The 24431-nt window shown below is 34.8% G+C and overlaps 1 protein-coding gene across 3 annotated transcripts in view; it reads left to right on the forward strand.

Annotated features, from left to right (window-relative positions):
• Nucleotides 1-24225, forward strand: part of CRISPLD1 (cysteine rich secretory protein LCCL domain containing 1) — a 38040-nt gene extending 13815 nt beyond the window's left edge. For 2 of the 3 annotated variants that reach the window (XM_053944098.1, XM_053944107.1), the window contains 13 exons: nucleotides 5734-5852; nucleotides 5987-6119; nucleotides 7554-7669; nucleotides 8567-8667; nucleotides 9748-9927; nucleotides 10020-10080; nucleotides 10206-10272; nucleotides 10887-11017; nucleotides 13834-13877; nucleotides 13964-14036; nucleotides 16141-16216; nucleotides 20564-20694; nucleotides 22646-24225. In XM_053944098.1, coding sequence (XP_053800073.1) covers nucleotides 5734-5852; nucleotides 5987-6119; nucleotides 7554-7669; nucleotides 8567-8667; nucleotides 9748-9927; nucleotides 10020-10080; nucleotides 10206-10272; nucleotides 10887-11017; nucleotides 13834-13877; nucleotides 13964-14036; nucleotides 16141-16216; nucleotides 20564-20694; nucleotides 22646-22697 — 1284 coding nt within the window. In that variant the 3' untranslated portion in view covers nucleotides 22698-24225. Of the gene's footprint in view, nucleotides 1-5733; nucleotides 5853-5986; nucleotides 6120-7553; nucleotides 7670-8566; nucleotides 8668-9747; nucleotides 9928-10019; nucleotides 10081-10205; nucleotides 10273-10886; nucleotides 11018-13833; nucleotides 13878-13963; nucleotides 14037-16140; nucleotides 16217-20563; nucleotides 20819-22645 lie in introns of those variants that run through there. The other variant, XM_053944091.1, reaches the window with a different exon arrangement.
• Nucleotides 24226-24431: the final 206 nt, after the last annotated feature.

Below are 24431 nucleotides of genomic sequence, written 5' to 3' on the forward strand. Positions count from 1 at the left end.
TTGTGGTTAAAATTTGAGAAATGCTTACTTCTGGTAGGACGTAAAATAAATAGATTGCTGTGACTCTTCATATTCTTCCATTTTTATTCTGGCTTCTTTTAAAATCCCAAGCATCTTGGCATTTTAAAGATCACTAATTAGTTTTGTATTTGAAGTTCTTCATTGTGTTATTTGATCTGAATGAACATGAAAACTTAGGTGTTTATCTTTCTTTGCATATGGAGATGCTTTCATTGTTTGAAGCCCAAAGCCTGCCATCATGTAAGTGAAACAAGGGAATGCTATTAAAAGCACAAGAATAAAATTTGTATTCCAGTAAAGAGGTATATTTTAAATACTTAGGGAGATTATTTTACCTGTTCGTTTCATTTAGCTTGCTTTGTGCATGAAATGCATTATATTTAAAACTAATCTGACAGGATTAGTATGAAAAAACTTTAAAATAAACAGTCTTTTATCCTTAGAATTAAGATGCACAGCTTTTCTTCATATAACTTCAATTAGAATAATTAGTTTAGGAAAGTAATTTGGATCTCCTACTTTAATTACTGAAAGAGAAGAACAAAATTCAAGGTGGCATCCAAAATGTAAAGTGGCTCCTTCCTATTCTTGATCCTATCTCTGAAACATGTCAATAATTCAGTAGAAAATCTTCAGAATTCTTCAAATTTCACCTACATGTAACTGTAGAATTGACCTTTAAAAATACCTTTAAGCTAATTTTCTCAGAGTAAGCTGTGATATGGCATTGCAGTCTTACAGATTTCTTGTACAAGTTTTTAATTTGTTTTCAGAAATTTCATACATATTCATGTTACTAGCAGTTGTGTGTAATTTTTACATTACTGGAGTAGTCAGATATAAATTAAAGATAGTTTTCCAAGTGGTTGCATCAGGGATTAGGATACCATTTACAGAATCACAGAATTGGTAAGGCTGCAAGGGACCACTGTGAGTCACCTGGTCCAACCTCCCTACTCAAGCAGGGTTGTTCTAGATCACATGGCAAAGGACAACATCCAGGTGATTCTTGAACATCTCCAGTGAGGGGGACTGAGCAACATTTCTGGGCAACCTGTTCCAATGCTCAGTTACCCACACAGTAAAGTTCTTCCTCATGTTCAAGTGGTACTTCCTATGCATCAGTTTCTGCCCATTGCTGCTTGTCCTATTGCCTGACACTACCAAGAAGAGCCTGGCTCCAGTCTCTTGGCACCCTTGTACCTGGGGTTTTTCCTCCCCAGGTGCAGCATCCAGTATTTGACTTTGCTGAATTTCAGATAGTTCTTCTCTGCCTGTCTCTGCACCCTGTCCACATCCTTCTGAAGGGCTGCACAGCTCTCTGGGCTGTTGCCCACTGCTCCCAGCTTTGTGTCATCAATGAAACTCCTGAGGAGACATCTGCCCCTTCATACAAGTAATTAATAAAAAAGTTAAACAATATTGGGTCCATTATTAAACCCTGGGGGACACCACTATGATAGGCCTCCAAAATAGACCCTGTGCCACTGACTACAACTTTCTGGGATTTACTGTTCAGCCAGGTCTCAACCCACCTCACTGTTCACTCAAGTTCGCAGTTTGCCTGTGAGGATGTTGTGCGAGACAGTGTAAAGAGCCTTGCTAAAGTCATGGTAGATGATATCCACTGCTCTCCCCTCATCTTAGCTCATCATAGAGGTAAATCGGGTTGGTCAACCATGATTTAACTTTTGTGAATCTGTGCTTACTACTCCTGATCACCTTGTCCTTCATGTTGGTAGAGGTGGCCCCCAGAATGGGGCACTCCATTGCCTTTCAAGGGATTGAGGGGAGGCTGACTCTGTGGTAATTTCTTGGGTCCTCATTCTTGTGCTTTTTGAAGACTGGGGTGACATTTATGTTTTTTCAGTCCTCAGGCACCACTGATCTCCACAAGTTTTCAGACATGATTGTGAGCAACCTCACTATTGTATCTACCAGGTCTCTCAGCATGTGTGGATGCATCCTGTTAGGGCCCCTAGACTTGTTGATCTCAAGGTCGGATGGGTGTTCTCTGACCCAGTCCTCCTTGTCAGAGGGAAAGTTTTCCTGCCATCATTCCATTACTCTGGTCTCCTAGATCAGAGATCCCTGAGGGCTGGTCTTGCCAGTGAAACCCGATGCAAAGAAGGTGTTCAGTAACTGCCTTCTCTGTGTCAGGCTACCAGGGCCCCCCTCCATTTAGTAACAGGCCCACACTGTGCTTAATTTTCCTTTTGTTATTGATGTATTTGAACAAGTCCTTCATTTTGTACTTGTTGTCCTTGACCAGATTCTTGAAGGGCCTTGGCCTTCCTTCTCTCATTTTTATTTACTCTGGCAACCTCTCTATATTCTTTCCAAGAAGCCTGACTCTGCTTCCATCTCCTGTGGATTTCTTGGCTATAGTTGAGTAATGACAGGAGCTCTTTATTCATCCATAGAGGTCTCTTGCCTCCTTTGCCTGATTTCTTGCTCATCAGGATGCCTCATCTTTGAGCCTGGAGAAAATGGCCCTTGAATATCTTTCCCTCTTTTTATGAAAGGTTATTATAGTGATCCTGGAGATTGGGAAACCTTTTCATTTCTACCTTGATTTAGATTTGTGTTTTATGGCTTCTGTGTTCGTAGGTCTTGGAGACACAAGTAACTGTGACTCCTAGCACTTGTATCTCTTTTTTGTCTACTGGCTGTAGGAGATTAGTGATGTTTTATTCACATTTTTTTCTTTGAAGTCTCTGGTAATCAAGAAAGTGACTCTAATCTCTAGGAAATTCTTTGGAACTGAGACATTTCGACATTCTTCCAAAATGTTTTATAAAATTTATGTTCCTTAGTAGAGAGGGGTTTTTTTTGTTTGTTTGTTTTTTTAAATTTTAACTTCTATTGAAGCCATTTCAGGAAGTGGAGGCTTTGATGAGAAAATGAGCCCATATAACAATAAACACTGCACTTAAGGAGATTTTTCCCCCTATAGTGCAATTTACACTTGACTGATGTATGTAACACTTTTGATATTTACTTCATCACATCTCAAAATATACTTAAGTGATTAAAATGAGAAAGAAATTAAGTTATGTCTTGTTACTCGTAAATGAAGCTGCTTCAAGGAAAGTGCATTATGGTGAGGCCTAGAAAGTGGAAGCGTGCTTATCTCTGGCTAGGTAAGGTAAAGGGAGTAAAGACAATATTTTATACTATGGATGAAGGCAGAGAAACAGTTAAAGAAGACGGAACTTTTTTTCAAGACCGTATCCAATTTCAACAGTACTTGGAGTGGGTATCCATCTGTCAGAAGGATTAATGATGAATTTCAGTTTTTCATTGAAAATCTGTACTTTCAGAGTTCTGGAGGCTCTGTCATGCATAGCTTTCATCAGTTTTTAAAGAAAATTTTGTTAAAGGTAATTACTTCATAGTCTTGAAGAGCTGATTCAAGCAGCTACTATTGATTGCCTAGCTCTAAACTAAAAAAAAAAAAGTATAATTATTTCAGTTAAAATAGCTGCATAAAATATTTTTAAACTTGTGTGATGAGAAAAATAGAACAGTAGTACAATTCCTTTAACCGTGACTGATGTTTTAAAAGTGGAAAATATACGGGCATGGTTTACAAGAGAATAATATCTTCTGGATTTCTGAAGGTTGTAAGAGCTATAAGAAATTGTAGCTAGCCTTGGAGGTAGGAAGCTCTAAAACTGAGCAAGTGCCGAAATTTTTGTTCTATCCTAAGTCTAATTTATTCTAAATTTGTATTTCAGAGTCCAGTTGGCAAAACCATTCTAAATAGCAATTATTCAGGAAATATATTAACTTTATGACTTGTTCATTCTAAGAACTAAATCTACATATTATAAGATTTTGAGGTGACTTAATACCATACAATATATGCAACAAAGACAAATTGTAGTGACTTTTATTTTAAAATATTATGTCTTGTGATTTTGTGGTAGAAGATGAAGCAACTCTACTACAGCCCATAAGAACAAAGTATAAATGTGGAGGAAGTGTGTTAATCTTCATGTGTTTTTACAATGGGTAGAATAGGGAGAAGAACATTTTATGGTGGTGTGACAACTAAAGGAAAGGGGAAATGAATTATACAAACTGTCACTTCATGATGTAAGATTAGAATATTTTCTTCTGGAGGTTAAAAAAGTTGTGGTTTATGACACAGAAATAATGGCCTAGGAGAGTGAATGGAAAATTTGTAGAGTTTTCTAAAGTCAGTGGTCTTTGTATCCATAAATGGGTTAAAAGATTTATTCTGTCATTATTATACTGTTTGAGTATTTCTGTCAAAATAGATGTTGCATTTTGGGAGTCAGAATATACCCTGCAAATTGTTTACTTGCTGATAATATTAATAATAACAGACAAAATGTAATCCAATGCATTACAGATTTCTGAAGAAGAGAAGCAAGAACAGATATTCTAGGATTAAACTGAGTGATAATAAAGTTTTTACATAATAATGGTCTTGCATAACCAAGGACATACTTGTTTTTGATGAGTTATCTGATTAATAATTTGAAAACTGCATGTCAAAATCCATAGAAAAATAAATTTTAGCATGTGGAATTTGTTTGTTATATTTGTGCAATCTTTGGCTGTGTTAAGGAGTTTTCTACCTTTTATCTGTGCCAAAAATTAGTAGACATGATCTCCAGTGTCTGCATGGGAATTTGAATCTGAAAATATTGAATTACTGTTATTTAGATAGCATAGTCTCACTTAATGAAATTTAGTTTGAACGTATGATGAAATACTCCAGGTTCTATCAAGATGTGTTTCTTTCCTGGAGGCATTCTAGTTTCGTAACCTGTGTGTTCATATTAATCAGGTATCTGGAAACTATTTCTGCAGTTCTCAGGAAATTCCAAAAGCTAAGCAAAATTATGGATACTTTGCACTGGAGCAATGGACCACTTTGAGCAAACCCCAGCTTAGTGCAGTAAAAACTATGCATTCAGTGTATGGTATGACGTTTTTCAAGAAGAGTATGTCTTAGTATGCTTTTGAGAGAATGAAACTTGGATTTGCCTTTCAGCTGCAAGCTTATTCTTCCATCTCCCTTAAAGAATAAAAATTAAGGATAAACAACAATTTATAATCTTTTTTTTTTTTTTACTTCTTCTAAGCATGCCTCTTTACTATCATGAATGTCCCTTTTTTTGCCAACCTATCCATAAAATCAATGAATGACAACCTTACTCTAGTTTTCACAATTTGCATTGGAATTGTGTATTATTTCAACAAAAGGTGGTTATAGAAAAGGAAGAGGAAATCTCATTCATTTCACATAAACTATTAGTTTAGAGGAAATAAAGGCTTGTTTGAAGGCTTGGTTGGATAATACCCCCTTTCAGTTAAGAAAAATGCCCATTACTGAAAAACAATCTCACAAGACAAAAAATGCACTTAATTTAGCTTGGAAAATTGAACTAAGCCTTTCAGTTTCATATTTGTGCATTATTCACTGCAGCGTGGCTGCACGTGGTTTCTAAAGGGAATGCTGTGAAGGGATTAAAACTTTTTCTCTTGGTGAAAGCATTTTTCTTTCTTATGAAACACAAATGCAGCGTACGTTTTTCAATTCTTACTTTTCAGTCTTCTGCCTCAGTAAAAACATACTTCAAAAATTAAAAAAATGGATCTTCTTTTTTTTTTAAGAATAAGATATACACCAAATATTTTTAAGAAGATTTCCCTTTCTTTTCTTTTAAATTTCAGACATGGGACACAGAACTGGAGAGATCTGCAGAGTCATGGGCTGAAACCTGTCTGTGGGAGCATGGACCAGCAAGCCTTCTTCCATCAATTGGACAAAATCTGGGGGCACATTGGGGAAGGTAGTTTAAGATACTATTTTATGCAATATATAAGATTTTAAAAAATCTAACAAAATTTACTTGTTAATAAAAGGAAAAAATGGCAGAAGCTACAACTTTTGAATGATCTAATACACTGCTACTGGCTTTCCTAGGTACAGACCTCCAACATTTCATGTCCAAGCATGGTATGATGAAGTGAGAGATTTCACATATCCCCATCCTCATGAATGCAATCCATATTGTCCATATAGATGCTCTGGTCCTGTTTGTACACATTACACACAGGTATGTAGGTGTGCTTGATTTTAAATCACCTATGAAAAGAGTGGCAGAGACTTCCAGCTGGGTTGCTGTCTGACACTTAGAGCACAAAAAATTGCACTACATACCACAGCACAAAAGCACAAAAAAGGCTTGTTTAGACTCCACAGTTGCAAGCACTGGGTATCAATGACAAAGTAAGGTTATCATAAAAATCTTTAGATTTCATCCTCATAAATATCAGCAGGATGAAGGAAAAAGCTCACAAGCACCAGTGTTAAATGAGTATTACTGCTCAGTGTATTTTGCATAATTTGGATAGCCCTTCCCATAATATGTTGAAGAAACAGCTCATTTAACAAAAAAAAAAAAAAAAATTTCTTAGGTGAATTTCTCAGATCAAACAGTAGTCTTTAGGGCCTTGTTTTCACTTCAGGAAGATTTTAAAATTAGAGGTAATTTACTTCCTATTTCTGAAATCTGTGTATCTAGCCTGAATTTTTGTTGAGGGATACTAGTCATGCTTTCAATGAATGGGAAATACATGATCCTCAAATTATACTATGGTCCACATATAATTTTTGATATAACATTGGAAAATTTAAAAATTATTAATTTTTAAACACTTATTTTATGTTTAGTAGCATAATTTACATTTGTATCTCATTTTAAAATAAAACTACCTCTATATTCTTATTTACTGTATCTATAACCTGTAATTACATTTACTATTACATGCAAGATTAATACATATATACAGCTTTTTTGTGGTACTAGTTCTTCACAACAGTAATCTCTTTCAACTCTTAAGTCCTGCTGGATCTACAGATTTGGCTTACCTTGAATAAACAGATTTTCAGCACTTGTCATATTTTTATCATTTGAACATTCCAGACTTTGTAATTTTGATTATCTTTGAGATCTGTGATGAAATGTGAATAAAGAAGTGCAGACACCTTAGGTTGTAATGACATAAAAGAATATTCATTTAAAATCCATTATTTGGGTCTATTCAGTGTATGAATATTTTTGTTAATGTTTTTATCCTTTCTTACTTCCTGTTACTGCTGAAAAATATCTGTTGTCTCAGTCCAACCAATCCAAACCCCTCTGGGTCTTTAGGTTGTACTGGGAACTCCAGCACACAGGACCATAACTTCTAGCTCACAATTATCAATTGGGATTCCAAGAATCAGATCTTCAGATCATGTTTTGTTAATGTTTTGCTACACTTTCAAATATATGCTTATAGCATTTGTATAAAATGAGAGTCACATCTTTACTATCAAGGTAAAACTTTTCTCTCCAATTAGGGTATAACTGAATGGCCTTTTGACAGCTGTAATTAGACCACTTCAAACCATTTATACATCACTTTGGTAATTTGAGTTTTGTATATTGGAGATAGTTTTGATTTTAAGTTGATCATCTTTGGTTTTCCTCTTTTCTTTTCCATAGGTTGTTTGGGCTACAAGTAGCAGAATCGGTTGTGCAATTAATTTGTGTCATAACATGAACATCTGGGGGCAGATTTGGCCAAAAGCAGTTTATCTTGTATGCAATTATTCTCCTAAGTAAGTAGATTGACACCCAAAAATATCTTGAGGGGGCAAGATATTTTATAATAGTCCAGGAAATAATCTGTAAGGAAATCAGTCTGGATTTTCTGGTTTTTGTACCATTACAAAATAGAGCTTTGTTTCCAAACAGCCTTCGGCTGCACAAATACTCTTGTGAGTTTTCTGGTGCTTCAGCTTTCTGGCCTGTCTTTTAGTACATATACAGCATCAGAGACCTTTATTATACTGTGATATTTTTCTGAAAAATAAATGTATTTCCCCACTGTGACTTAAAGGAATGTGCAACAGGAAGCCCATGGTTAAGATCAAATTTTATAGGGTATTCCATTTAGGAGAGAGTGGAGCCCGTTCTCATGAAGTGGAGGAATTTAATCTTATGGTGCTTTGCTAGTCTGAAAAAGATCTTACAGCTATTTATATCAGTTCTTAATTGTTTTTCTACATGGACTTTTCAACAAGATCCTGTGTATTTGGTGTAGAATCATAGAATCATTTGGATTGTAAAAGACCATTAAGACCATTGACTCCAGCCAGTAACCTAATGCTGGCAAGTCCACCACTAAACCATGTCCTTGAGTGCCACCTCTATGCACCTTTTAAATACCTCCAGGGATGGTGACTCCACCATTTCCCTGGGCAGCCTGTTCGAGTGCTTGGCAACTCTTTCGGTGAAAAATGCTTCCTAACATCCGATCTAAACCTCCCCTAGTGCAACTTTAGTCCATATCCTCTCATCCTATTGCTTGTGACTTGGGAATATCAGAAAAATGTTATTGTCTATGTGCCTGATGGCTTTCATAATTTATTTCTTGATATATTAGGTGCTGTTTAATATTAACATGTTCATATGCTCATTGATTAAGGCATTTTTTGCTATTTTTTTCTGTAAAGGGGTAACTGGTGGGGTCATGCTCCTTATAAATCTGGCCGCCCCTGTTCTGCATGTCCCCCTAGTTTTGGAGGAGGTTGTAGAGAAAACCTTTGTTATAGAGGTATGTACTATTTCACCATTACAGCTATAAACAGGAATAGAAATGTGACTTTTCTTTTGATTTCTTTCCTCATTGTGCTTTAACATAGGGGAATAAAATATATTATGTGTGTGCCCAAAAACCAGTTAGGCCCTACTTTGCTGTGCTGAATGGGAATTTATACTTGTGATACATGAAGCTGAGTTTCACCAGAGGGAATGGAGTGCACTGAATTCCTGCTGATAAGTGCTGATTCAGGGGTTTTAGTAGACAAAGATGGAGATTCATTGTGTGCTCTTTACATGCCTTTCCGTAATTACACTGGAAGTCTATGCAGTAATTTGTGTATAGGGAAACATTATCTCAGTGACATAGTCATGTGGTGTGTGTGAAAAACCAAGAACAAAGCTAGAAGACATTAGTATTAAAGAAAATGTCGGCTAGGATGATTATTAACTTACAATTTTTGGAATAGTATTTATAGCATTGAAACACAGCATATTATGAAGCTGCTACTTCTTTTTGTTCTACTCTGTGAACAACTCATTTAGCAATTTTTGTTAATAACTTCTGAGACTTCATATGGACCACATGAAAGCTGCATGTGTGTGCCCAAATAGCTTCCTTAATGGTTCTAAGTACAAAATGTAGATACAGTTATGAGTATTTCAGAATTATTTTCACTACATATGAATAGAAGGACCTCATTTTAAGGTGTATCTACTGTGAAATAAGCTTTAATTGCATGCTGTCTATGAACTTAGTAAAACTTTGTCCATGTGTAACAGAGATTGTCCTTGTCCAGTTGGTTTTCTGATGGCATGAAGATATGAAAACAGGAGCGTTAAGAACAGTTTCATACTTCAATTGTGCTATACATGCTGTGAAAAAAAAGTATCACAAACATACTTGAGGTGTTTTATTAATCTTGAGTTCTCCATCTTATGAAGCAGTGGAGGGTTTTCCTTGCTTTCTTCCTTTTGTTCACCATTTTATGAGAACAAAGCAGTTTTACCAAAACATGGTAAGGGATTTACATTCCATACTGATTTTATTTTTTTTCTGAGAGATTATAATTGTTTTGCCCATTTTCCAAAACAGAGGATTCAGAAAGACTGTATTCCCGCCATGAACCAGAAGAGGAAACCAATGAGATTGAACGTCAGCGATCCAAAGCCCAGGATGCAACTGTGCAAAGCCGGCCAAGAACACATCAACCTTCAGCCTCCACAGGCACTGATGACAATGAGAAAAATGAAGTGATAAGCACGCAGCAAATGTGTAAGGAATTTACCTGCTTTGCAAGTGGTCAACAAAATTGAATTATCTAGTATCAAATTCATTGCAGTGAATTTGCTTTTTGCTTGTTTTAGCTCAGATTGTTTCATGTGAAGTAAGGCTAAGAGATCAGTGCAAAGGAACAACTTGCAATAGGTACGGCAAATTTTACAGTTGTCATTTTGAGATTTTTCTGAAAGGCTATATTTGTACATGAGCTGGAAAATTTCCCCATTTTGTAATCCCAGGATTTAAAACCAAGTTGTATTTAATTCTCTTAGGTATGAATGTCCTGCTGGCTGTTTGGATAGCAAAGCCAAAGTTATTGGAAGTGTACATTACGAAATGGTAAATGCTTTTAAATTAGATTTTGTACCAGTAGAGTGTTTGATGAAATGTCTTTTCTGTTGGCATACTAGTTAAAATTATATTAAGAATGGATTTTGAGGATGTCAGCATTCACTAAAACTAAAACCTTACACCAAATGTTTAAGAAAGCATCAGAACGATCTAAATTTCATTTGCTGTTCTGTGTGTACTGTACAAATGTACTTCATACTTATAGATACACAGAAGTAGAATTTTTGTGTCCACATATTTGCATGCAAATATGTGAAGGTGTGACTAAAGGAGGAGTACAGCAATTTGTGGGTATCCTTGTATAAATTGTTTCAGTAAGATGGACCTGCTTGTGTATAACCTTAATACTAGCTGAGACTATATCATTTACTCTGTAGAATAGGAAAACAGTATAGGAAATGACATCTACTGTGAACCAGTGTACCGTAAATGAGAATAGTTTATCTCTGAGTAAGGCAAAGTGATAGTTTATATGCTTGAAATAACACCTACATGGACCAAGTCAAACATAGAAGTCTCTCTACCAAGTTTTTAATGACACATTGTAATTAAAACCTGTTTTTTGTCTGACATAGATCTGCTTTTCCTGCTCTGTTTTTCAGCAATCCAGTATTTGTAAAGCTGCTATACATTATGGCATTTTAGACAATGAAGGTGGTTGGGTTGATGTGACTAGGCAAGGGAGGAAAAATTACTTTATCAAGTCTTACAGAAATGGTGTTCAGTCAATTGGGTAAGTTTTTTCTTAAAATTATAATGTATGAAAATGTTTTAATCTGTTTATTTTTATTTCATACAAAATATATCTGATTTTTAATAACATTTTGCTATGCTTTTTGTCCTGAATAATATGAAAATGCTATAAAGAGGCATGTGGATCTAACAATATTGTATCCATTCTGAAACTTTAGACAGTGTTTAATGGTGGACAGAGAGTTGGCACAATAATAATGTGAAAGAAGGTTAAATAATGTACAGATTGACTCGGGCAATAAGTTTGTGTTTGTAGCTAAATAATGCTGAGAGTATTCAGTTTATTAATTGGTAAGAGTATATCTTTATTGTCAAAAACTAGCGTATACTGGCAGATTATTTTATGTGCTTTGGACATGGACAGAGCAATCTATGATAGTTAACAAAGCAATAATATTACAAGTTCATGTTTGTAAATGACCCTCTGGTAGTGTGCATATGGAACAAGAAGAAAAGACATCTCTTCCTATATGCTTTGGTAATTTCATCACAATTCCACAGTTTACATATGACATTTTCCACAAATATTTTGCACAATTTCTACATTGGCCAGTGATAGAATAATATTCCATACTGTGGAAACTTAGTTTGGAGTTGTACTGCACTGCTGAGGTGCCTTTCCTAAGACTGGTATGTGAAAACAGCTCCAAATACTTGTAGACATGCTAAAGAAAAACCCAGAAAAGTAACTCATAGAAATGGAGAATGCTTGGCTGTTTCATATATAATTATCCAATGATAGATGAAGAACATCAATATTAATATATTTGAATCTAAGATATTATTGGTATTTGCAAATTACACTTCATAATTTCGTAATGTATTCTTCAGAGTTTTACACTGATGTCCTTATTTCTGTCTGTAGTTAGTATATATGTACTAGTGGTATGTGTGCAGCTCAAAGGGGTAATATTGAACTGAGAGAAAATAGGATTTTTCTGAGTGATATATTTCTATGGCTCACATGCAAACCCAAGAGTCAAGGAGATTGGTAATCATCCACAGCTGTGCTCTCACTCTGTGCTGTGCAAACAAATGATAGAGGCTATGACACCTGTCATCATTTCTCTTTTCAACAGATATGTCTAATCCAGCACAGAGAGGGGCATTGGCATGGTAGCCTTAATTCAGTGGCCTATAATTTGGACTACCTGGGTAGCATGTAAAGCATTGATATCAATCAGTTTCTTTGGATCATCTGATGACTGGACTCTGGTTTGATTTACCTGCCTAAAAATGAAGATACAGACAAACATTTCTCTTTTTTACTTGCTTTGATACAAAGAGAGAAGTAGATCTTGATTATATCAATGCTAACATATGAGGAGCCAGCTTGCTTACAAACGTAGAAGTAGAAAAGCTGTAAAAAAATCTTTAAACTGGAACCAATTGATTTCCCATCAGTTGAAATCTCTGAGTTTCTATGCTACATGAGACAAAATTGTATGATTGTCCAGCCTATAGTATGTATTTAGCACCTATCCTCTGAGAATTGGAACTCAGGGAAAGTTATTTTGGCTATGGGATAAATAAAGATTATTTGCCAAAGTTTCAAACCTTCAAAAGGCCCAGCAATAAGGCAGGGGATGCCTTGCAGCTACCTGATTCTCACCAGTGTCTGTAGATGGAGCCTTGCATAAAGTACTATTTAATCTATTCAAGAATAGATGAAATAAAGTGGATCTCACCTCTACTGTGTATTGCAAACCGGAATACAGAATACAGAAAAGTAAGTGTCAGGGCAGCATACAGCAAGTGTCCATACCTTCAGCTCCTTGGATTTCTTTTCAGGATTGCTAATACCAGTGTTTTTTCAGCTGTTGGATTTTCTTAGGATAGGTCACTGTTCTGAATATCTCAACAAGCTAGTCAACAATAGAATACATATTCCTACATCAGTGTTTGACAATGCTAGGGCAACAGAGGAATGAGCTACATCAGTGAAAGCTAATTGGGATCCAATAAATGAGCAATGTGAAATTGATGGGTCATACAAGTAAATAAACTGATGCGGGCAAACAGTGAGGTCCACAGGAGCAATTTGCTCCAAAGGTGAATAGGGAATAATTTCCTTGGTTTGTTGGTTTTTTTTTGTTGTTTTTTTTTTTTTTTTAATAAGTAACTTTATGGGTGCCAAAGGCATCCTCAGCTTCTTTGTTACAAATGAAAAAATATCACAATCAGAGGCATATGCCAGGAGTCAAAAGAAGAGGAAAATAGAAGATGAGGGGAACAAAATAGAAACGTTCATCAATTTGTAATGAATTTGTCGTCTAGGTACCTGACTTTTTATAACAACAGGAAGCAGGTACATCTGAGTGCCATATAATTAGTGGGGAAAAAAAGCCAGATCCAAAAGTAAAATTTAATGAAACATTTCAGGAAGGCTGTGAGGAGAAACTCTTCTCAGTGTTAGGGTTGTTTATAGGAATGAACCTTTAGCAAAAGGTGAATGAGCTCTTCTGGTAGATGAAAGCTTCTGAGCAACCACATGCTACATTATGAGGGACCAATATATTGCTTAATTGGTTCCTATCACACATTCTCTTAGCAAATTAAGCTCCTGAAAGAGTTTAACACACATTTCTGTTTTTGAAACAGATTCACTGGGAGTACAAAGCAAATGTGTCATTGCAATAAATACATTTCCAACTGGGGGAGGAGGTGCAGTGAGTAAAAACTGATCTGGGACAGTTTCTTGGGTTTATTTCCATATTTTCTAATAAAAATTATTCTAGCTAAAAGAAGTCACTGAAATATGTAATTTACTGATAATTTCTAATATTTCTTCTTCAGAAAATACCAATCTGCTAACTCCTTCACTGTCTCTAAAGTAACAGGTTAGTATTTATTTCTTACAAGCTCAGTACTACTCTACTTTTTCTAAATAGTACACAATTACTTGTTTGTGTTTTATTTTCTTCAGTTCAGGCTATCACCTGTGAAACCACAGTGGAACAACTCTGCCCATTTCAAAAACCAGCCTCACACTGTCCGAGGTAAAATTCATAAAATGTTTTTAACTTAAAGTGCTGCTCTATTTTCTGCCATTTACTAATTATTTTAAGTTATCTTGAGATAACTTAAAATAAGAGAAAGGTGACAACAATAGCTGTAAAAATGAAGTACAAATTTTCAAGTAATAATTTAGTCTTTGGTCTCAGTAGAAGACAAGGTAGGTAAAGATGATCTGCAGGATTTTTCATTAAGAAAATCTCTTTCTCTTTTACTCATTAAGATCCTGTTGCTAATCTTAGTGAAATCCTTACACTAAAGACTGTGAATAAAAGTGCATTTTTATTTTTCATTGTCCATTATCATATATATGCACCTTGGGCAAAATACACTTTATTTCAATTTATTTACCTGTAAAACAGATACAATAGAAGGATAAAATTCAGATAATTATCATGGAAGTTACCAGTTTGCTTGGGAGTTCTGAAGAAACTGGATCAAAAAAAAATTGAAATATGTCTAGTTAAGGTAAGGCCTGGTCTGCAGGTTGGCTTTAAATATCTGTGCCATTTCTTTGAAGGCTGTGTTTTAACTCTTCAAAAGGTGCCTGTACCACAATATTTTGACAAAGGAATTCTGTAACACTTCTTAAAACCGTAGATGAGTCAAAGGTAAATACACTGTAGCATGATTTACCACAAATTAAGCTGGAGATATCCACAAGATTACTTTCATAGCAATCCTACAGCCAACACAGGAAACAAGTACAAAGCCAAAACTGCTAGGAAAACATCCCTTCATGTAGCACTTGGGTCCATGGACTTACTTGGTGTTTGGCTGTGACTCCTGGCTTTCTAGCTGGAAGATGTGGAGAAGTAAGCTGGGGACTGGAACACAGGAATGGATGGCTACAATCTCCTATCTGTTTCTTTTTCTCTTCATTATTAAAAACTAAAGCTAGCTTCATTAGCAGAAAACCAGGTTTTGTGTTTAGGAAAATTAAAGAATAAGTACAAGGTTTAAAATTACATAATTCTGATGTGTCAATTTAAGGAACTTCACAACGGCAGTGATTCATTCAAGATTCTGTGCATGCTCTTAATTCTGAAAATGTAGTCTTGGGAATTACAAGCAGTAATCAGTCATGGAATTGATTACACAGCCTCATTTTTCCCTCTTACTCCCAACTTATATATCAGCAGGTCTTCAACAGGCTTCTTCAACTTCTTGCTTACTTCTGACAAAAATCTTTCCTGACTCTTAACAGCATGTTTTAGTTACCAATCTGGCAAGACTCTAGCATGTCCAAGTGATTTGACTTCCCAAATATTGACTGGAGCCTGGATAACATTTTAGAGAAGAACACTTGCCCAGGGCTGTCCCATGTAGGGTAGCTCCATTTTTCAAATGAAATAACTCAGAGTAGACCTAGAGTCAGCTGATGGTTCTTGCTTGTAGCATATCACAGCTGTCCAATAAAATGCTGACACCTTCTGTACTACACTTAGCTTCCCACATGGTTTTCTTGTGCATTTTGAAGGTATAGAAGACATGAATCACAGAAAAAAATGTCCTCAAATGTTAATAAAATGCTGTTAATAAAGACAATGTTTGTTTTAGTAGGTTTCTGACTTCCCAGCATCAGCTAGGAGTCTCACTACTTTCCAAGGTTTTTCATTCTAGCCACATATGCCAATGCTCAGCTTCATTATAAGTTGCTAAATTGGCTTGTGTCAACAGGTCATCAGTATCAAAGCAGGTCCTCCATCAGATCTGCCTCTTCTGAGACTGTACATTTTGCATAGGGCACTTAGATAAATTACAGAATAATGAACAGGCTGTCTTCTCACTGACTTTTTTACTTGCCTCACATATGTTGAACAAGAACACCATCTACTTATCCAAAAGAAGGAAGACCACACTTGTTAAAGTATGATTTTAAGCACTTCATATGAACTTCAACACATCAGCAATGCTTTCAGTTGTATGGTCAAAGCCTTGAAAACTGACAGTTTTCAAATAGCATTATGGACCCATATGTATAGACAATCAACTTGATTTGTATTTAATAATGCTGTCATTGAACATGGTATATTAATCCTCTGATACTCTTCCTAACTGTATGTGGTTTTGTTTTTGATCTTTCAGGGTGTATTGTCCTCACAACTGTATGCAGGCAAATCCACACTACGCTCGTGTAATTGGTACACGAATTTATTCTGATGTAAGTATAAGGATTTACATTGTGTTATAAAATGAGATATAAAATTCTATGAAAAAAAAATATAATGTAACTCTAAGATAGAATATTGATATACAGTATTCCTCCATATGATGATTTTTTACAAAAAAAACCCTTTCTTTTTAAAAGATTATTTTCAGAGGCTCCCATTTAAGTTAGCAGGAGTCAGATGTTGAAGATATCAAAAGTTATTTGAAAACTCATTGTAGGCTTCACTAGGCTCTGGACCCATACTTTAAATTTTTTTATTCAAAATTCCCACTGTTCAACATTTGTTCAACATTAGTAGTGTATACTCATTTAAACCCTTGCACTTTAGATCCTGATGCAACCATAACTTCTGTCAGACTATGCAAACAATATTGCTCTTAAAATAAATGTCTACAGTCTCATTATTTTGAATATTTCTTATCTATGTGGATAGCTAAATATTTGCAACAAAGTTGGATATATTTGTGCAAAGTATCTCACACTGGCATATTATTTTAACAGACTTTTTTTTGTCATTCTGTTTGCTAGTCAACTTTTTTGCCCTAGCATGTTTAGTTCTGAGGTGGGTAGAAAGTCTGAAAAGAGATTTCTAATTTATGCCCCTCCTTTGTCATGTCTCTATGAAGAACCCAGGATGTAGTGGCAGAGAAAGCAGTTTGTATTTTTGGCAGTAAACTCTAAGGTTTGACTGTCTTATGGATGTCATAAAGAGTAGTATGACAACCACCTGCGTCAGATGATGATTTTCACTACTTTCCAGTTCTTTGAAATGTGTGAAAACAGTATGTGAGTATTTACTCCTCAGCATTATGAAACTAACTGATGTCCATTAGATTACCTGAGTTCTTGTCCTGGAAACACTCTTGTCCATAAGTAGTGTCATGGGTGTGAATTGTATTTCCAGTTTAGAAAGATAATTGATTTTTGAACTGGATCCTTAACGTGCATAAAAGGGGCAGGGAAAATAGATTTGGTGAAAGTCCAGTTTGTGGAAGATTATTTTCTTTCAGCTCTCTGGTTGCTATTAAGGGCTACAGATAAAGTTTCCCAGTGAGTTAGAAGAGACTGTTGTAGGAGAAAGAAGACATGCTTGTGTTTTATCTTGACAGGGGAAATCTCATAATATGTATGTTTTTTTGGCCGGAGAAGTTCCAGGTGACTTTAAGTAATGTTATAGAGGTATACTTTAAAATTATTTTAGGTGTACTATCTCATTATTTGTCATGTGTGCAGCCATACTGCTTTTAGGAAAAAGAATTGACATAAATACAGATAAAAAAGCCATACTGCTTTTAGGAAAAAGAATTGACATAAATACAGATAAAAAAGCAGAGATGGGCATCTTCTTATCAACTTCAGATGCTGTCAGGGTAGACATTTACACTGAAGGTACTATCCTAGATTATGTATTCAGTAGTTTTTAGCACAGAGGGTATAGTGGTAAAGGAGATATGAAGGTATCTGCAGAACAGAATTCATTTGAATTTTTCAGCCCCCTTACTTCTTCCAGGGCCTAGAGACCAATAAATATCTTTTATCTAAAGAGTTTGATGGAGTTGTATAATTTTATACCATTTGAAGACTTTTGTCAAACTAATTTTTGTTTCAGTAACCATGTATGGAAATATTCCCTGAAACTTTTGCAAAAGTATTCATAATTCTCTGTTATGGTCAAATATAGAGAATATGATGTAGAAAGCTATTAAATAGGTCCCTATCCCTATGATGGTAGGTTAAAGACACTTGTGGTTTAAATGTCTTTGTAGAGTAGTGCTATGATGTGGTAGATACTGGTATTTGTTGAGTATCTGAAGAAAGAAAATAATTAACTTGGTATTCAGATCCTATGACCTGTTACAAATGCTAATAAAATTAGGAGTGTTCACAACACAGTAATAAAGCATGGCCACATAATGCTGTATGAGGTGTTCATACTAACTTAAAAACACTGCCTTATACATCCTTTGGAATGTCTTCATCAAAATGAAAGAAACAACCACAAATCTTTGAAGTTTTCCAGAAAGTGACACAAGGATGCTAATGTAAATGATAAATAATATGCTGAAATTTGTGATAGACATAGTGAAATCCTGTTTTGCTTAAATCAACAGGAGGCTTGCCTTAGTGGCTCAAGGATGTGTGATCTGGATGACATAATACTGAGCGTAGGAAATACTGTGGCATCACTACTGGAATCTGATTCCATTTAGATGCATGTCTAATAATCTCATTCCAAGACAATGAGAAGTTATTGAGAGATAAGGACAGATAATACTTTGTAAAAAAAGATATTGTGTATATGTTTATAAAACTATATGCATCTATTCGTAGCTATTCCTACAGACTAGTTCATAATTGTGAATTTATACTCATGTAATTGTTCATTTATTCAAAAACTATGTGCATTTGTTCTCCAGTCTCATCTGGAATGTAGCATCAGAATATAAGTTTATTTTTCATCTGAAAATAGCCTCTGAGCTGGCTTCATGAACCCCAGTCTTCTGACCTCTCCTTTTTCACATATTCCATTCAAGTGTCTTGCCTTCACCTTTGAAATGTTGCGCATTGGCCAAGCCAAACTTGATTGTTCCAGTTGTGGTGCTAGCCCTAACAATGGCCCCATCCTTTGTTGGAGATAGTTTCCAACAAGCAGTCAGCCTGTTCTCCCAAAATCTCCATCCCTTGACTTTTCCTTTTCTTTTTACTTGACTAGAAACTTCCAAATAATGTTGGAACAGCCAGTATCTCAGCCACCCTCAAATGTAATTATGAAAGTATACCCCTATGTCATGATGTAAAGGGTGAGGGTACATTTTGGTTACTATTATATATACTATTATACTATTATAGAGGTGAGAAAGGTGATCTTTCTTTTCCCCAGTTGTACCTCCAGCCTTTTTTTATATCTCCAGTGGGAACAGAAAACAAAGTTACTGCTCTGTTATTGTACTAGGAATTAATAAAATGAATAGTTTTCTTCTAGTTCTTCAGTGTAGTTAATTGCTTGTAAATATAATCTTTTATTTCTTCTGACTGTAATCCTGTATTGCAGAGGCCATTATTCCCCCTGGGTATTTGAAATAGCACATGATCAGTCTACTCTTTTGTTACTCCACAGTATTGATAAATAAGGCGTGCTATAATCTTAACAATAAGGCATCTATTGGTGTTCAGGGTATAAAAAACATTTTGCAACCTTGGGAGGAGGAAAAGTAGAGGGGGGCATAAATGGCATCCTTTTTGGCATGTTCAAAAACTGTAGAAAGAAAAGCTCTAAATCATCTTTGCAAAAGATTATTTGCATAAATTATTTCAGATCTTTACTGCTTTAAATATTGTAACATTAAAAAACAAACTATATATGAGTGAACCTGGCAAGTCCTGTGCTTAGAATGAAAGTAGGAAAATCATTGCTATTTTAAATTCCTGATTTTATATAGCATTGAGGTTGAAAATGGCTGTGATAACATATATAAAATATTCCAATTATAATTGGAAGAAATGCAGTTTTTTGTTTAAATCGTGGCCTGTTTGACCAGCTATTTATATTTCTATTGGCTAAATTTTTAAAGGTTTTTTGTGGAGAAACCTATTGCATTGAAAACTTTTCCCACCAAAAAACCTTGTCTCTAAGTGGAGGGACACTGAAGTTGGAACTGCACTTTACTGTGCTCTGTTTTAAAGATTGGGACCTACCTTCTGGAATATCTAAGAAGTTTCATTCTTCTGACAATTATTAAAATGCTGAAAGACTAATAGAGTAGTGCAAGTTTAAATCAATTATTTAAATTAAAGTTATCAAGAATGTCGCTGAGAAATCCTTCTGTGGATATTGTTTATTCGTCATGGGTTCACAAGGGGAATTCGTGACCAGAAAATAGAGGTTTCAAGCATCTCTAAGTGCTGTTAATTTAACAGAGAACTTTTATTTTAGACCTCTATCTTCTATCTGATGCTCCCATTATACCCTTCATCTAATTAGTATTTAGTATTTTAGAATTTACCCATGTGTGGATAGAAAACGGTAGTGCTCCCTTTAATTATGGATCATTTTGCCAATGTTTGAGGTTTTGGCTGATAGATCCTTTCATTTTGAAAGGCTGAAGAATTCAAACATGTTCCTGATCTTTGAACTGAAACAGCCTGAAATAAATTATTTTTGCAATCTCTTTCTGAATACCTGATGTAAATATTGTAAGACTAATAAAATTAGTCATGCAATAAATATAATTATTTTATGTTTCTTAGACTTGGTTTAAATACCTTTATTTGACTTCTTCTTAAAAATGGTGAAATAAAAGGATGAATGCAAATCTAATCTGTTTCTTCACTCCTCAGATCTCCAGTATCTGCCGGGCAGCAGTGCACGCTGGTGTGGTCCGCAACCAGGGCGGTTACGTTGATGTGATGCCAGTGGACAAAAGAAAGGTCTATGTGGCTTCCTTTCAAAATGGGATATATTCAGAAAGGTACAGATCCCATTTGCAAAGGTTACACTTTACTCTTGGCCTTGATAAGGTTCACAGTCTTGCATTGTGTCTGCTTGTAGCTGGGGCAATGCTAGAAGCCAAACAAACAGGCCACAAGGGGTGATTTACAGGGCTTGTGTAACAGCAGCAGTGACTTTGGAGAAGCTGTGCTAGTGGAGCTGCCTGCCTCCTCTAAGCTCATACAACATTACCCTGAAAAGCTGCTTATGAAATAAAGTAAACCTCTTGTTTGCTTTGCTGGTTCTCTTAATATTTATATTTCTCTTAATATTTATTTATTTGTTGGTTCTCTCTCAATATTTAATACGAAAATTGTGGTTACTTCTTTAAGGATTTTTTAAAAATTAACATTAATGATGCAGGTTTGTTGGTTCGATGAACTGCTCATTAGTGATTTACATGGTATCGAACCAGTGATCCTGAATCATACTTAATACTCACAAGCATTAAAATTCACAATAATTTTAACATATTTTTGATGTTCTTTTTTTAATAATTTGTTGTTAACAGTGTTTTTTGAAAGACAGGGAGATGCTGTGAAAGTTCACTACTTGTATTGAGTGTGTTTGTACATTCTGTGATGATAACACATGGCTATATGTTACAGATTTAATTTAATCACTGAAAGGGTTCTCCAGGTTCTAAAGGAAGAAAGAGAAATTACTTTAAAAACATTGTACCACTCTTTTTGTCCTGTAAAGCTAAGAATGTTTCTTAGACTAAAAATGATGGTTACCTAACCAGACAATAGCCTTTCTGAGAAATTTGAGTGGAAAAAAACCTGAAAAGGTTTCTGTGGAAAACTCAGAAGTAGGAACATATTGTGTATTTTTGTCTTGTTTTTAATTGTGGGTAGGAGAATGTTTTCTCTCTTTCTCTCAGAACTTTCAACAATTCTGAAAGCTTGTAAAATACGGATTGTTTTTGCTCCATGGATGACTTATTTTACATATTTTTTGACTTTTCTCTGTGATCATCTAATTCCCTTAGAGTGCTTCCTTACTGGCCCTTCTGCTCTCCATATAAATTTTCTCAAGTAGAGAGGCAGACAGGAAGAATGTTGCAAATTCGATGATTATTTATACTTTAATATATGTATTATATTCAATCTATAAATATAAATTTTAAAACATGTATGAATACAGATATGTTTACATATTAATCATCTTGGTAAAGTTTGGGAGGTCAGCAGTTTGGAAAAGAGTTACATGCAAGTTTTCTGTGAAGCAGATGATGATGAATTCTCATGCTGTTGCAGCCAACCTGTCCCATTGTGCCTTTCCTTGCTTCCACTTCCATTTCCCTTTCCTTCCCAGATAATCTTCAGACAGGGTTGGCTGAAGAAAAAGCAATGGACCATTAAATAAGACGTGCTGGTTCAACTTCTAAGGCAAAAATACTCATTCTATCAACATTTCATTGGAATTGGGTATTTTTGCTTATTTTCTTTTGAAGCCAGATACTTTTCCATTCAGAAGGCATTCCCTTTGGTTTTGTTAGCTATTAGGTCTCTGTAGAAATCTATTCTTCATCTTAAGAGCAACTAACAAACAAGTGATCTCCTGGGTCTGCAAGTTCTCTCCAAATACAGTTGCTAGAAGAGTAAGCATAAGATATATGTTTTCTCTATTTCCAAAACACTTTTAGCATTTTGCTTCAATTCTTTAAACCAGAATCCTTTATCACAAAGGATTACTTGAAATTTTTAATGTTGTATTTTGTTCCAATTATGCTGTTTGGAAAAAAAAAAAATCTGAAATTTATGTAGTTTGTATTTGTAGCAGTTTTAAAGAAATCCTAGATAGAAAAATTTAGGAGTTGTCACAAGAAGTGCTGCAGGATACTAGAATGAACAATTGAAAATTTTTAAAAGTTGTTATTGGAGTGTTATGGTCTTAAAAATAACATTAAAAATGTCTTTATATTTCAGTTTACAGAATCCTCCAGGAAGCAAGGCTTTCAGAGTATTTGCTGTTGTTTGAATATAACAAGTAAAACATAAAACAGGCAAGTGAAACCAGAGCACTTGGAAAAGATTAATACAGGCCATTTCTTGTGATTCCTAAAATTTGTATAAAACTGTAACATTATTGTACAGAAGATGTATACTGCTTTCCACCAAAAAGTTTAAATTACATATAAATCTTAATGAAAAAAATCTGTAAAAATAAACATGGGAGAAAAATTCATTTGAAAATCTATAATGATATATAACATTACTTTGAATCCTGTGTTAAATATTGCTATATTTTCTTAGCAGTTACTCCTATACAGTTAATTCAAAGCTCATAAATGTTCTTTGTTTTCTTCATCTGAATATATTATTATATGGTGCTTTATATATGCCACTAACAGTAACCTTAAAACTATACCAGAGGGAGGCCTGAGTTTTTATTTTCAATGTACATAAGTCATCCCAATATTTTGATAAAATAAATCATGCCTTAACGTAAAATAAATGCAAATATAACTTTTTGATGATTTAAAGTAGCATTAGCCATGAAAGCATCAATGAAGAGCTAGATTGTTCTCAATTTTACACTAATCATAACAAGTACAAATACCTATTTTGAAATAAGTTGGGAAATATAAAATATAGGAAGAAGTCCTGGGTCATCCTAGCATGTTTTCCTCTGAAAAATATCCTTGAGAGACTGGGCCATTCATGCCAATTATTTTTAAAATAGATTAATAACATATATCTATTGGATGCTGCTAAGCTCTTTAGTTCAAATAGCCATAGTTCATTATGGTCCAATCCTTCACAGATATCCCATTGTCTTGGGATGGGTGTGTGAAACAGACATAGATAACCTTGAAGGATCTCATAAAATCTTTGTAATGAGAAGTGCAGTAATCTGAAATTAATGAATAAGTCTGAAGTTCTGCACAAACACATGCTTTATTTTGCCATGTGATTCTTTCAATTTACCTAAATTTGAGTTCAGAAAAAAATGTAGAATTGTACACATCAAAAAAAATTTGCAAGCTTATAGCCTTGAGCTGTACATGTTATCAATATGCCAAACATTAATATGGGAGTTAATGTTCAAAAAAACCAAAGAAAATCGTAACAGAGGCTAACCTTGCTCCTTGTGACCTGGCAAATACTCCTGCAGGCCAGGAAGTATAGTGGTATGAAGCCCAGTGACAATTATGTCATTTGTTGCTTCACAGTTTTAAAGAATTCATTTATGGTGAACAGCTTGGTACATTAATTTTACCATATTATGGTATATGAAGGACATGTAGTGGTGAAACTATTTTTCTTTCTATGAAAAGTGTATTGGTGCTTTAAGACTAAAAAGCTGTTAAACTTTATTTTTGGTATATTTTGTTCCTGTTGTTGAATTTATTTCACTCCAACTTGTAAACTTATTCATAGTCTTCATATTTCAGAATACTATATTCTGCATTCTCTTTTGCTACATGTACTACCTCATGTAGTTAGGCAAGCTTTGTTAGTTTTTTAAACTGTTTTGAATAAAATTAAATTACATTGTAAGAATACCTTTCACAGCTTTTTTTTTTTTGTCCTGATTCAAGAGAAAGAAAGTAACAGCCGCCCTAAATATATGTCTTTGTTTTTCTGCCCTAAACATTGCAAGCAACCGTAATCTGAGGTTCTAAAACTGTAAAGGCAGTTTAGACCCAAAACTCCACTAATTGTGTCAGAAGTCTTATGGGTAAATCCCATTTTTTCATGTTTTGACCAG

The sequence above is a fragment of the Vidua chalybeata genome, chromosome 1 (assembly GCF_026979565.1).
Source record: "Vidua chalybeata isolate OUT-0048 chromosome 1, bVidCha1 merged haplotype, whole genome shotgun sequence".
In the NCBI taxonomy this organism is placed as follows: domain Eukaryota; kingdom Metazoa; phylum Chordata; class Aves; order Passeriformes; family Viduidae; genus Vidua; species Vidua chalybeata.